Source organism: Pongo abelii, chromosome 3 (assembly GCF_028885655.2).
Source record: "Pongo abelii isolate AG06213 chromosome 3, NHGRI_mPonAbe1-v2.0_pri, whole genome shotgun sequence".
NCBI lineage: Eukaryota > Metazoa > Chordata > Mammalia > Primates > Hominidae > Pongo > Pongo abelii.
In genome coordinates, this window is record NC_071988.2 from 122,783,186 (window position 1) to 122,799,296 (window position 16,111).

At 34.0% G+C, this 16,111-nt stretch overlaps 1 protein-coding gene across 3 annotated transcripts in view; it reads right to left on the reverse strand.

Annotated features, from left to right (window-relative positions):
• The window catches only part of PPP3CA (protein phosphatase 3 catalytic subunit alpha), a 331,868-nt gene that overhangs the window by 215,458 nt on the left and 100,299 nt on the right, over positions 1–16,111 (reverse strand). The window contains exon 2 of one of the 3 annotated variants that reach the window (XM_054553399.2): positions 13,612–13,655. Within the exon in view, the coding sequence (XP_054409374.1) occupies positions 13,612–13,630 (19 nt within the window). The 5' untranslated portion in view covers positions 13,631–13,655. 3 annotated transcript variants of the gene reach the window in all.

A 16,111-nucleotide genomic window follows, 5' to 3' on the forward strand; every position in this document is an offset into this window, starting at 1 on the left:
TGAAGTACAATGGGAAGCCATGAAAGGATGTAGGTAGCGAACTAGTAAAATTCAACAAAATTATTTCTCTCTATGCCTTGTGGACAATGAGACCAAGGGGGAAGAATGGGAGTAATGGCCAGTCCTTTGCCTTGATCTATTAATTAAATTTCATCATCTATAGAAGGCAGGGAAGCACTTTTTAAAGTTGTTTATTTGCCTCTGAATTGTTGAACATTTATGTTTTAAGTAATGCTTGATTTTTCCACTACCTACTCATTGTTTTAAATAAACATAATATTTTGCTAAGAAGATTTCTGGAGTAGGAATGTCCAGAAGTCTTAAGTGACACAGATTGAAGACTAGTTGGCAGGGAGAATGGGCAACTTCAACAGTATTCTTTGAATCCCAAATGAGATGCCTTAAATCTTGGCTTTTCTGCCTACTAGTTATATGAAGACTCTAGATTTAGTATCCTCATCTGTAAAATGGTGACAATAGAGCATTTATCTCATAGAGATATTATGAAGATTAAATTACATAATCTGTGTAAAGTTTTTATAATCATAGGCTAATAAGAATTAAATAAAATAATTCATATAAAGTACTTGGCAACTAGATCATTAAAATCAGATATAGTATTGTTATTTTAACTATGATTGAAATTCAGCCTGAGAAGCCTTCCTTTATTAGCTCTCTTTTTTCTATTATTTTGAAAATACAATTTCTCCTGCAACGTCAAAGTCCAGCAGAAAATATCATAGCTGCAATTGTGATTTCTCAAATAATCAGGTCTAATGTGTATATAGTAACACTCTTCCAAGTGAGTGGGTAAATATAACATTATCATTGTGTCCGCTGAATCATCTAAATTAGATTTATCCAGCATTCCAGGGAGTGGTGAGTTGAGTATCAACAGGCATTTCAGTTATTCAGTAGCTAAAACAATATCCACACAAAGTAGCATGAAAAATATTATACACGATCAACTTATATTAGAGAAGGCAAACCAGTAATGAACTTGCATAAAGATTTGGTTGACTACCAGCAATATACATATATATATATATATATATATATATTTTTTAAGTATTTTACCTATAGCTTCATAATTGATCTTTAGCTTCTTACTCTACTGGCTTTTATAATATCATGCACTAGCATCTATTACAACCACAACCTTGCTTTAATTCTTGTAATTTTGAACAACATATCTTCATTACTAGATGTAAACTTCTTGAACAGAGCATAACTGCTTTTGTTTAGCATGGTGTCCCCAGCAAAGTCTGATACTTGGTGGGCAACTGCAGCAGATGCTGTGGGGCACTGGCCAGACCCCCCAGTCAGGATTCCCCTTCGGAATCAAGGATATCCTTCCCTCAACTTCTAGGAGTATTAGCTGCTGACTACTCACAGCTGTGCCCCTCAGGGTTGCACTATTTTCCTGGTAAATGCAAAACTGCAAAGAACAAACTCAAAAGCCATCCCAGCTCCAGAGCTCACCATAGGGCTGACTCACATCTCTATTCCTACCACATCAAAGTTCAACTCCCTCTTTCCAACTCTCTTCAGGCCCACAGGTGTTGGTCCTGGGAGTGCTCTCCAATAAACCTACTGCACACAAATCTTACATTCTGTTTCTCGGCAACCTGCCCAAAGACATTACCCAACAAACACTTGTAGAATAAATGAATGTGATATGGCCACCAGATCCAGACAAACCTTCTTTTAAAAGAAAAATACATTTTCAAAGCATAAGACAACAGTAAAATTGATTATAAAGATGCACAAATACGCTTAAAAAGAGTCATATCACTATATGTCACTATATTATTTAATGTTATCGAACAAAATATAATTATTATCTTAATTGATTTAATACCTTGTCCTTCACTCTGAGACCATAAATCTATTAATAGCTGATAATAGTTCTATAGAAATCTCAAGAAGATTATTTTTAATTTAAGAAATAACAGGTATTTTTACAATTAATACAAGAATTTAAACATAAAAGGCAGTTTATGAATTCTTTAGAATAACATTAACTTCATCATACAAAGCTGATTAAAAAAATGGAATAGTTGAAAAAAAATTTTAGCTTAAAGATCAAAAAGAAAATACTAAAAAAGGAGGTGTGGAAAAGACATTCAAGCTTATTTTCCTCCATATAAAGTACTAAAATCCCCTAGGGCTATTTGAAGTCTTAAAGTGCATATCTTAAAGAGATGGGATTCAAAAACCATCGTTTTTCTACTTCAAGAATCAATATTTATCTCAGGCCACAAGCTAGATCTTAATCGTTTTGGTGGGAAGCGCTTCAATTCTAATGGATGTAAAAAGAGAAACCAAAATTATATTTTCAAATATGTCCTATCACCTATCCTTCAACTAGCCTTCTCGGAGACTTAATTCTTTCTCTGACCTAAGATGTTTTGAATGTCTTACACAATTATTGCTTTACTGGCACTTTGATGACTCATAATTATTTTTAGGATCAAAAATCTAATGTAACCATCCTACCATTTGCCAGTACTACCAAGTATAACAAATACACACATCTATTGGTGACAATTAAATTAATTTCCTCCATCTACAAACACTGTCATTCAGAGAAAGTTTACTGAAGGGCAGGAAACAGATTGTGAGGGGCTGCTGAGCCCCATAGGCAGAACTTTAAACAAAAATTATTTTTGCCAATAGTAGTAAAGAGGCTAATATGTAACTTAGAGTGTTCTGTCTTCCCTTTTACTTTATCAAATGCAAATTTAAACATCTCGCCCTTCTCAGAAGCAAATAAGTAATTTTCTTAAAAAGGCACAGTCTCACTAAATTCTGCTTTTCAACAAAATTTAAACATTTGGTTTAATCTTATTCCAAAAGCACTAAAACAGTTTGATGTCACTGTTGATTACTCCCTTTTTCTTTCTCAGCAAAGTTATCTCAAAATCGAACTGTCTAATTGAAAGCAAACAAACATGCCAACAAACGAGAAACTGAATTTTGAAATTCTGTCTACCAACAGAAGAAAGAGAATTCCAGAAGAAAACAATTCCACTTAGGTGTAGGAGAGGACCTAAGGACAATTAGGAAATTTAGTTATCACAATTTGGAAGCAAGAAAAATCCACACACACACACAAAAAGCAAGTAGATGGTAAATATGAAAATAGCTAAATACAAACTCACAAGTATACAGTAAAAATGCTAAAAATGATCATCATTTTAATGGTTTACCTCTGCTTTCCCAACTGTTCTCCAGTCACACCCAAGATAAAATATGAAGGCATATTAAGACTGCCATGGGCCTTGTATACAAAATTGGTATTCAGTAATAAAAGTTGAGAGCTCAGCACTGGCTAAAACTGACTCATCAAAGTCATTACTCCTTTAGGTTCTCAATTACATCAGGGATTCCATAGGCATGAAAAGGCATCTCACTCTTTAGATACAACGGTTAAAATGTAGTGCACCAAGGGTACAGTAAAACACATTTTACTGTACACTGACATCAGGCAGATCTTAAGCAAATATAATCTAGAATCATTTGATTAAGGAGGTTTAAAATAAAAAGAGCCTACAGTGACTAGTTTTTAATTTTTTTGGTGTTTTTTTTTTTGAGGGGGGGTGAGGTAGACAGCTACTGGAACACAGGATCAACTGGTTTGTACATAATTTTATTGCTATAGTTCTGCACATACTTAGGTTCAGAAATACAGCAGATGAACGCATTTCTAAAAGTGAGAGTACACACAGGAACAAAGCAACAGTTAAGATTGTGAGTTCTCTGAAAATCTTTTCACCCTTTAAAGTTTATATATGTAATAGAGTTCTCTCCAGAAGACATCATTACACAAAACCACTCCAGTAGCAACTACTGGGAATTACCAAATTACATAAAATTAATGGAATGTGGCTTTGCAATGAATAAATTTACAATTACATGATGAGTGCCTTTCACTTTTTATTCCACTGAGTGAGCTGCTAGAGTAATCAATTCAATCAGGTATATTAGAGAAACCCATTACATGTCTGATGGGCAGTTTTGTTCCCCCCACCCTTTATTAAGATTTCTGTTTGTGTTTAAAGAAAAATAACCAGGTTGGTCTTGGAATCTACAATGTGGGAGGCTGGGAAATCAGATACGCAAACAGGAAAAAATAAAAAGAGAAAGCAGGATTTGGGTAAGACAGACACAAAAGAATAAAAAGACACATCAGAATTTAAATGTTTTCTAAATAAATCAAATACTTTCAATTTTAAAATATACAAAATTTGCTAATATTCAGAAAATCTTTCTAAAAATTAAAAAAAAATAAGGATGGAATTACTGTGATCCAAACTTAGAAGACTCCAAGTCAACATAGATTTGCCTGACATCCAAAAGATCCACATTGTAACATGCAGAGGCAACAATATGTTCCACAGGAATGTAAGCAAGATGATTTTCTTCTTTTTTTCTTTTTTTCTTTTTCTTTTTTATTTTTGAGACAGTCTTGCTCTGTCAACGAGGCTGCGACCTTGACCTCCCAGGCTTAAGCAATCCTCCCACCTCAGCCTCCCAAGTAGCTAGGAACAGGTGTGCACTACCACAGCTGGCTAATTTTTAATTTTTTGTACAGACAGCATCTCCCTATGTTGCCCAGGAAGGTCTCAAACTCCTGGACTCAAGCATTCCTCCTGCTTCAGCCTCCTGAAGTTCTGGGATTACAAGCATAAGCCAACATGCCTGGCCAAGATACATAAGAGGAGATGGTATGGTACAGTGAAAAGAGAAGTGACCTAGGCTTTCATTCTTGCAATGAGGTAAACCTTTGCACTCCTATGAAAAGGTGCTTCATTTATAAACCAGCAATATCATTTTTCCTAGCTGCTTCATAGTTTTGACAGGAAAGCCACCTAAGATAATATGTGGAAGGCCTTTGTAAATGTTAGAGCACTATACAGATCAAAGATAACACAAATTACAGGCGATATTAATGTTGCTAACTCTAACGAAAAAAAGCAAGCGCTCAACAAATATTTGTTGAATAAAAGAAAGAAGATTTTAAAATAATTTCTAAACCTGAAATCAAATTATTCCAATCAATTTATTTTATATTTATATTAATGTCATATTGTAGAATATTTAGTTGTCTATAACAATAGTCAATATTAATCCAATGCTTACTATTTGCCAGATCCTGTTTTAAAGACTACAAATATCAACCTAACAATACCTTCCTGAGATAGAATGTATTATTAGAATCTATTTCACCTGTAAATCTTTATTTGCTTTATTTATTTACTTCATTTAAATTACTTAAACTAAAATACAGGGCTAGATAATATACCAAAAATCACACAGTCTCAACTCAAACCTAGAAAATCTGATTCCAGTGACCACGCTTTTAAACGAAAAATGAATTCATTAATACATGTACACTTAGGCAAATTGCTAAGTGTATCTGTACAAATGTTACAGTACATGACCAAAATAGTATTTTCAGGTAAAATCAACTCAGGATTGTTGTTAACTGTACTGTGCTACACAGCCATAATTCTTTTAATATTCTGGAACTATAAGATATCAGTTTTATGGCATCTTATCAATTACATAACCTGTTTCACTCTTCTGCCTTCAAAATACTTCCTTCTCTGTTCCTCAAACATACTCATAATTGAGCATCTTGTTTTGTGTAGATACAAAAATGCTTAAAAATGAAATTCTTAAGACTCATAGTAGAAACACCTAGATTACATGAATGTTTACAGACAGCATTAGCTCATTAATGGCTTATTTAATAATGACTGCAATAAGCATATTAGACACTGAATGGGGATAGATAAGCAATTAAAGACATGACCTTAATCAGTTACTTTTTTTAATCAGTTATTTTTAAAATCTAATTAAGACACAAAACATACTTATGTGAGATGACCTGAAAACTACATTTAAAAAAAATCACTTATTTCCAGTTGAAAACTGGTAAGCTATTAGTCAAATACACAAGTCCTAAGGAGAAACAGGAAGGGTCAAACTCAGGGGAGACAAGTGCCAGAGAATAAAAATTTAGTTAAATTACTCTATGTGCTTGAGATTGTTCAGTAAGGAAAATATTGGTTTAATTAAAAAAAATAGTAAAACTGAATTCTCCATCCATATCCTGCATCATGGATTTGCAGGACTTCCAAGGTGTCTTATATGTGTCATTATCGAAATACATTACATTAAGTAGTCTGGGCCAGGTGCGGTTGCTCACGCCTGTAATTTTGGGAGGCTAACAAGGCAGGAGAATAGCTTGAGGCCAGGAGTTCAAGACCAACCTGCGCAACATAGCAAGAGCCCTGTCTCTACAAAAAAATAAAATAATAGCTGGGCATGGTGGCATATGCCTATAGTCCCAGCTACTCAGGAGGCTGAGGCAGGAGGATCACTGTAGCCCAGGAGTTGGAGGCTGCAGTAAGCTATGATCACATACGGCACTCCAGCCTAGGTAACAGAGAGACCTCATTCCTTGAACAAGAGCTCATTGTACCACTGAATCTGGGTTCTGTAAACCACTAATATGGGCAGCAGCTTATGCAGTGGAATATTACTGGGTTAAAGGGAACAGAAAGGTTGATGATGGCCATGGCAGTGGCTCCAAAACAAGAATGACTCAAAACCAGAGGAAATCATGTAGGACAAAACCATTTTCCTTTACAGCTCACCTTTATCAACCTATAAACTGGAAGAATCCACTCCTGCTTTTTCCTTCTGCTCAGCTTCCTCAAACGGCCCAACTTCCACTGTCAATCTGTTTTAGGCAGCTCCCTGACTCCCATATACACCGTTTGTGTGCACACACATGCGCACATGAACACATATCCTCACATAGTGCATATTCTTATTTGTACACCTAAGGATAGAGAACATATTGCCCATTCTGAACCACGTATAAAAGCATTAGGCTAAGAAACAGCACAGGGAGTTACAGACTGGGGCTGTGGAAATCCATATCTCTGGGTTCCACATCTATAGATTCAACCAAAGGCAAATTAAATATACATAGGGGAAAAAAACAGCAACTATACTGAACATGTACAGCCTTTTTTCCTGTCATTATCCCTAAACATGGTATAACCACTATTTACATAGAATTTACATTGTATTAAGGATTATAAGTAATCTAGAGATGATTTCAAATATACACGAGGATATCCATAGGTTACATGCAAATACCACCCCATTTTATATAATAGTTTTGAGTGTCTGTGAATTTTGGTATCCTTGGGAGGTCCTGGAACCAATCCCACATGGTTGCTGAGGGAGGACTGTATATGGTTAAGAATTCTTGGCCAGGAGTTAAACATCTTAGTTCAAATCCCAGTTCTTCTCTACATGCCTGTGTGGTCTTGGGTAGTTATCCCATCTTTTTGACCCTCCATTTTCTCATTCATTGACCCCTGGACAAAGAAATTGCTAATGTACTTTCCAGTTCAAAACTATTAAGTCTTAAAAGAATAAAAGTGAATTCAAACAAAGACAGAAAAGTTTTGATTTATAAGATAAGGTTTGGTATCTTTTTTACAGAACCACAAATGTTCTACCTCATGGCAACTGGGATCATAGTCTCTAAGTGAAGAGTATATTGGCTTCCCTATGCCAAAGGAAAGATCATATCTTCCAAATATTTGAACCATGAAAGGAATATAGCAGGTACTTTGTCCTTAAATCACCTCATATTTAGTTCCAATGTTATTTTTAAAACATGATTTCTGTATACAAGTTAGTTTCCTAAAATGCCTTCTATAGAAAAGTCACACCAGGACCAACCTCCAATAATACGCATGTCTTTATTCTCTACCTATGTCTACTCTTTACCACACAAAAGTAACTTAGAGTCCACACACTTCTAAGGGATCTCCTATTTTTTTCATTTCTGTTACGTTAGTGAGAGAGGAGTAAAACAGGGAGGTTATATAATTAACCTCTTCAATCTGCAAGTCAAACAACCTGAACAGCACACAAAGAAGTCAGCACACAGAGTATTCCAAGAGCATGTAACATGCTGCTTTTAATCAACACCACAGAATAAAAGCAAGTGAGAAACAATTTCCTCACCATAGTGCTAATGAGGACTAACAGCACAATTAAGAGTATGCTGTACGCCCTCCTCCATGGTAGACAAGAGAGACGCCTACAGCTCAGACACAAACACACTAAATCAACACATGAAAACACAACATACAGAACATATCTGTTATTTGATGTGGCATACATGTATATGTTTCAGAAGAATTCAAAATACTTCAGTACCTGTTCCTTGAAGTTGTGCTATACATGATTCAGTTAAGTTTGGAATTAGTTACCAGGCAATTTATACCTGATTCAAACTGGCACAGACAGAGCTCTCTGTTCTTCGTCGAATACCTGCCTGCAAAATGTTTAGAGATGCCAAATACATGGCTCTGTGAGAAATGGCTTTAAAGGAGACTATTTAAAGTCATTTCAAAGCTATTTCATAATTTCGTGTGCGTCACTGACAAAAAAGGAGAGAAAAATCGACTCTGCCTATGAAACTGGGCTATCATAAACACCAGCCCGTGTATATTTCAAAGAAATTTAGTGAAATTTAATGAGTTTGGTGAATAGGTTTTCCATACTAGTCCAAATAGATTTTTTTTAATGGCTTCCCATCAGGCTTTGTAAAAGATAAAAAGAAAGCAATCTGATTACACAAAGGACAAGACTCACAGACTGTGCAGGACAATTTCCAACATGTAACTGCTGGATAGTCCTACCATCCAATTGCACTTGTTTATCACATGTTTAATTCGCCATCTTCTCCCAAAGAGCACCAGCTCCTCTGTATCCAAGCTCAGTCTTATTAGCAGCATCAACATATTTGTAATCTCCTCAAACAGAACATCGAGGGCTTCTTTCTGATTTCTCATCTTTTTATCCCAAAGAGTACAAATAAGAATTGAATTCGGTCACAATATACCGTACGCTTTTACCACTACTTTGCAATTTGCTACAAAATCCTACAGGTTTTTCGTTTGTTTGTTTGAAAAGGGTCTTGAATTTACCTTTTATCCTCCAAAGTCATTGTTATCACCCTAGACCGGACTGTCATCAGCTCTCCCCTGAAGGATTTCAAGAGCTACTATCTTTTACTTCTCTATGTATCCAGTTTATCTCTAGAAGATTTATCTTCCTAAAACAATAGGTAAATAGATCCTCTAAATCCTATATTGGTTCCATGAATGTTTTATAACAATATTTATCAACATATATTTTGTCCTTCACCCCACCACCAAAAATACAGATGGCCCATCAGGTATGAGATACTCTGCTTGTTACTGTCCCTTCTTGGATTCTCACTGTGTATATTAACATACTAAAATTTCTGAAGTCTTGAGGTGCAGTAATCTGTTTATCTTTAACCTAGCATATTCCACACTTATTTGAACAAGGGACCCTTCCTCCCCTCAGAACACCCATTAAAGAAGTAATTTTGGAAATTATATTATCATTCATCAATTCCATACACTACCCTGGCTTTCAATTCCCTTCTCCTTCCTATTAACCCATTGTCACTCATTTCTTTCCCAACCCAGTTGCTCATGTTGTCTCTCCACCTATCTCTGCCTCCTCGTTTCTACACAGTTAAATTCTACTAGTCTTCACAAGGTATACGTCATCCGTGAAATCTTCCATGATAATCTTCCCAATCACATCATCCTACACAGGCTTCTATCTTTCCCAATTAGAGCATAAACTCCTTAAATAAAGTATCTACATGTTTTATGAAATATTTTCTTTACTTCTAGCAAAAGGTGCATGTAGTAGGGACTAAATGAATGTGTGTTGATGGCAGTATTATTACCTGATACAAAGAAATGCCCATATAGAGTGAGATATCAACTACAATCCACACACTAGAATACAGCACTGGTATGTTTTAAGAGAGGAAGAGGCCAATGAGATGCTACTTATTTATTCAGATCATCTTTAACCAGTGAAGTCATATGAAGAACTATGGCAATCCAAAGTGATTTGAAAACAAAACTTTAGGCCACTTTTGCAAAGGAGACCAAATGTACATCCAAAATCACTGACATCTATTTTCTAGTCAAATGATAATCAAATCTTAATTAGTAACAAGTTACAAGCTATATGTAATCAAATCTTAAGTAGAAACAAGTTACAAGTTATATAGGTTAAAGTATTTATTTTAGTCTTTCTTTATATAAACAAGAAAATAACCTCCATATATTACTCTGAGTATAAAACAACTGTGAATTAAATTGGTATAGACATAGTTTTACACACACACAGTGTGAACATACATATATATATATCTGTGTATGTGTATATATGCATATATATGATATACATTCACAAGTCTCCTTCTATATATATATAAAGTTAAAGAGTTTTGTTATTTGTGATTTACAATAGACTTAATTGAAGAGTAGTGCTAATGCAGCAAAGGTGAAAAAAACTCATTCTGAGTCAATTGACTTAACCTTGAATTTGCAGGCTTTTCCTATAACCCTTCGTCTTCTAGCTACCCCACAAAATAACAGAATGAGAAAACTTCATCAACCTTATGAGAAAAACAAAGTATATACAGTAAGTACAACATATGTACTTTCTTTAGAGCAAATATAATTAGTTTGCATTCAAATGCAAATCATATGAACTCACTGAGTAGAAGAGTATACTCCCTCAACATAAAGTCTTTTTAACGCCTAACAGAGATGTGGTAATGTCTTCCTTGTCATCTTTTTTTCTTTTTTCTTTCTTTTTCTTTTTTTTTTTTTTTTTTTGAGATGGAGTCTCGCTGTCACCCAGGCTGGAGTGTAGTGGTGCAATCTCGGCTCACTGGAACCTTCGCCTCCCGAGTTCAAGCGATTCTTCTGCCTCAGCCTCCAGAGTAGCTGGGATGACAGGTGTTTACCACCACACCCAGCTAATTTTTGTATTTTTGGTAGAGATGGCATTTCACTGTGTTGGCCAGGCTGGTCTCGAACTCCTGGCCTCAGGTGATCCTTCCACCTCAGCCTCCCAAAGTGCTGGGATTACAGGCCTCCTTGTCATCTTAATATATGTCTACTTGTTTGCCATCACAGAAGGTTTTTCCCCACCAAACCTTCCTATGTCCCATTATACTATTCTGCATTTTGCACTAAGCACAGTATGAGTATCATTTCTATATTTACCATGAGCAAAGAATTTACAAAATTTAAGTGATGCAGCTTATTATGTTTTCCCTATACATATTTTTTTCATTCAGTTTGTGATTTATTTTGTATGTATTAAGGTATAATCAGGAAACTAGATATCAAAGTAGGTATTTCAACAAAAGAATTTTAATATAGAAAGTTGCTTACAGTTGTCAGAGGGCTAAAAGAGCAAAATAGCAATACTGAAGAACACAATAACAAAACAGTAGCAGTAAACTAATCGATATTTATTGAGTGCTACTATATATATGCCACTTCACTATGCACTGCCTGAAGAGGGACAAGAAACCTATATTTATATATATATATATATACACATACACACACACACTTTCAAAAACTCTATATATGTGTGTATACACACACATATATATGAGAGAGAGAGAGAGAGAGTTGAATAATATAAACAATGTCCTAAGAGAGTAGGTGTTTAATTAACTGCTCCTGAATGGTAACGGAAAGGAGCTTGGAAACAGCAAATACTAGTAATTAGAAGACAAAAATTCTATTCTGGCCACTATCTGTTCGTTGCTGGCAAGTCCATAAACCTCTTTTGGCCCTTCCAAAAAGTTTTACTACATGACCAATACTTCGTTCCTTCTGTCTCTAACATCCTATGACTATTTGCAATTTGGAATGTGGAAGAAGTCACCTGACAGCAGTATGATGTAAAAAGAACTTGAGTTTTAGAGCCAGACAGACCCAAATATGCATTAAATTTCTAGATTAGAATTCCTTCCTTGTAGTTTTCTTGTTAGAATTAAAGATGATTCTTTTAATGCATGCAATACATAAATGCTCTGCAATAAATGGCAATTTTTGAATTAAAAGGAAACCACTATTCTTCGGAGAAAGTCAGCTACATCACAAAATAAAAGATACATTCTCATCTCTAAAATATTTAAACATATATATTTATATGTCATCACTTTTACTAATAGTAAACATCATATCAAATTCCACTATAAATTCAACTGCTCTGGGGAAGGGGTTTCATCTTTAGCTATAAAATCAATTCAATCAATACTGTTGATAAAACAAAAATATGTGCTGGATTACCGTTTTGCATTTCAGATTACTAATATGTCCTTTTTTCCCAAAGGTACTAAGACTCTGCAGCCTACACACTGATTAAAGTATCAGACTTGTAATTAATGAAATTCAGTTTATTTCTTCTGTCATTAGTAGCTACTCTGAAATTCAAATCTGAACTGAATTATCTTAAAATAATCTGTCAGAGAATCTTAAGTGTTAAACAACACTTTAAAAAACAAATTACTGCTTTTGGGGATTTTAAAATGCTTTTCTAAATGTAGGCACTACTACACAGATGATTCCAGGCCCCCTTTTACAGACACTTTATCCACCTTAATATAGCATTAGCAAAAATAAAAGAAACTTAGCTATAAACTTTTATTTTATGTCATAAAATATAAAATATTTTTAAAATAATGCCTTTGGTATTATTTATCCTTATATTAAAGCATCCATTAAAAAATACAATAGATTACCTTGGAACAAGATTGCTAGAAATTTTCACCCATTGCAAAAGGAAAGACGTGTGTATGTGTGTATGTTTTTTAGTACATTCATTCTTCCTTGAAATACCAAAGTTAAACATCAAAAAAAAGTATTGAACATAAGGAGTTAATATTTTGTGAGGGTAAAATATTAATATTTCAATTTCCTGACATTTCAGTTATTACTGGGTTTTAAGTACATGGCAGAGAACTTGCAGCCAACATTAGCTTTCAGCTTTATCTTCTATAAAATGATTTTTAAAATATTTACATTGCTTTGCTTTATTCTTAATGTAAGACAGAAACCAACAACATTATATTATCAATCTCTGTTTAGCACTATGATGTATTATATCATGTTTTAATATGACAAAACTAAACTACTTAAAACAAATTAAGCTTAATATTTTATATTATTTCATATTTTGAAGACAGTTCCCTCAATACATTTACAACATAATACAAAATAGCAAACTAATTTTCTAGTGAATTTTTCCTAAATTATATAGCAAATTACTGTTTCTTTACTTTTCTCAGTGCTAGCCATTTAACATTAGATTTTGGATGTCTACAGATTGTACTTCTGAAATGCTGTATAAGGTATGATGGTAATAGTTTATTCAATGTTATTTAATAAACATTAAATGAGTGCTTCGTAGTTCAGTTTTAAACACAAGAATAACTGAGTTTTTGGAATTTGAGAGCCAATGAGATTTCTGATATAAATTAATCTAAGCCTTTTCCTATAGATTAAGAACTGTCACTTAAATAAGTTAAGCACCTAGGTCAAGGTCTGGGTCAAGGTCACGCAGTGTGGTGTTATGAGAATGCCTAGGATTTAGAGTCAGACAGACCTGAATACTAATCCAAGCTCTACTTCTTACTGTTTTATACTGTACCTGTGGCTGTATCTTTCATATCCTCATACCCTTAGTTTCAACATCTGTAAAAAGGACATAATAATGAGTATTTCATATGTTGCCATAAGAATATATGTAATAGAGTATTACTATGTTACGTAAAAAGGATGGTAAACTTATGTGAAGCTCTGTCCTTATCAAAGAAACAGCTACATACAAATCCAGGCTTCCTGCCTTCTTGTCTATAACTCAGATGACATTCTGCTTAACTTACTGGCAGTTTGTGATTCAAAATACATATTTTTCCCACATACTTTTGAAACTCATTCCAATTAGGTGAATCTCATAGATTAAAACTGTAACTTTTACCCCCTAAATATTAAATTAACATAACTAGCTACTTAGAAGTGACTTTAAAATAATTTTTCCATTCTATTCATTAGCCTCAATTTTTTTCTTCCCTGAGGTTAAATTTTTTTCCAACTATTAAATTTTTAATAGGGTTAATAAGCAAGTATATTCTTCTTGATAAATATAATAGATTGCTAACCTGTATATTAAAAGGAAATAAAAAATTTTAAAGACAAATAAACTATCTCAACTGTGATTACCAAGGGGCTCTTTTCCCGAACAATCATTTTGGTATGATGACTAACAAAGGAAAGAAAAAAAGAAAGGTTGTTCTTTATTTCAAATAATGTATCTTTAAGTCCTGTTAAGAGAATAAAGTTTTCAATTTTATTAGAAAACCAATACTTCCACTTGACACAAAGAAAATTTTCATGTTACAAATCTTTAATTTCTTTAGTATTTATTAATATTAACATTAAAAATAAATAGCAATGATATTCTTAGCTCTCATAGGCTCATAAAATTACATCATATGAAGACAAATGTAGAACAGTGAAAGAAAACAACTGCGGAAAGCTGAAAAAAGTCCCTTAAAGTTTCATTTATTAGAAAAAAATGAAATATATTTATGTATACGTATTTTTATGTTTTCCCAAAGAAGTAAATATCTTTCATTATATTGTACTTACAAATGAAGGGCCTTAGAAATCTTTACTTATGTTTTGCTAATCACAAAACTCAACAAAAGATTTTTCTACTATGTGAAAACATGACTGACACGCAGTATTCTTAGTTGCTAACAATAAATGGAAACACCTGTGTAAATTACACAGGACAAAAATTAAGTTGGATCCAACAATGACTAGTTCTTCAGAATAGAGTACAATGATGTTTCTCTCTTTAGAATCAAAGACTGTTCATTAAATGTCCTATAATTGTTAACAACAGGGATGCTCTAGTGCTTTTCCTGAATAACAGAAAACGAAAAACTTGTAGAGATTAAAAGCAACATGCAAGTGACAGGTGAACTAAAGGTGTACACTAACCAATTACAACTACAATAATAAATATATAATAAAAGTACATTCTAACACGCTCTTTCCTTTCCCAAGAGGTTCAGAGATGAAGTGTACACTGACTTTAGCTAGCTGGAAGAAACTTTCATCATTTCTGAAGGCAAAAAGTAAAACAGGATCTCATGTCCACCTATAAGCAAGAACACATGTAGATACCAAAGGTATTGACTGTTGAGGTAATGAGACTCACAGGACAGAAATAAGCCAATACCTTGCCTCCTTCTTCATCAAAGTTTTAAACTGAGGACCAGATCCTCCTGCAAGAGAGGATTTGTTTCAGAAAGGTCACACCTTGCTGAAAACGGACATACCCACAATTCCCATGTGCCATTACTAAAACTATGATTTTAAGACAAAATCAGTTCTAAGAAGTAAATACTATTATCTCCAATTTCCAGATAAAGAAAGCGAGGTTTGAAGGGCCTGCCTACATGTACAATGACAATCAGTAATGTGTAGCAGAATCCAAACTCTAGTCTGATTCTAAAGTCCATGTCCTTAGCCAAAATGTCATACTGTCCCCATATTACCAGCACAATGACATTTTCCCACCTTAGACTTGAAAGAACTAATGTAAACATAAATTATTTGTTGGTTTGTCTGTCATATGACTAAATGCAGACTTTGGTAGGGTTGTAAATACAGTAGAGAATTACTAAAGGAATATAAGCATTCCCTCAATTAAAATAACATCGTCATTGTGTCTTATCTTTTCTTCTGATTTATATTTGATTTTTCCCCCTCAGTTGGTAGAAAAAAAAAACCAAAACTAAGGCATACCACTGTGAAACAGGTGAAAGAAGGAGTCTAGGAGAAAACCCTTCTGCACACATTTATAACTCCATGGTAATGGTTTTTAACTATGTGCATCTATACACAAAAATATTACATGGAATTTTATTTTCCAGATCCTCTGAAGACCCATATATTCATCACATATAGGTCCAGGTACAACCCTGGTTTATGGATACTTGAAAGTATAAGCAAATTATTGGTAGTATTAACTTCTTTATACATTTGCAGTCTGGCTCAGAGGCTCAATTACTTTTGTCTCTTGTCTTCTTGCCTGCTTGGAAGTACTTCTTAACTGTCTCTCTTATTTGATAGACAGT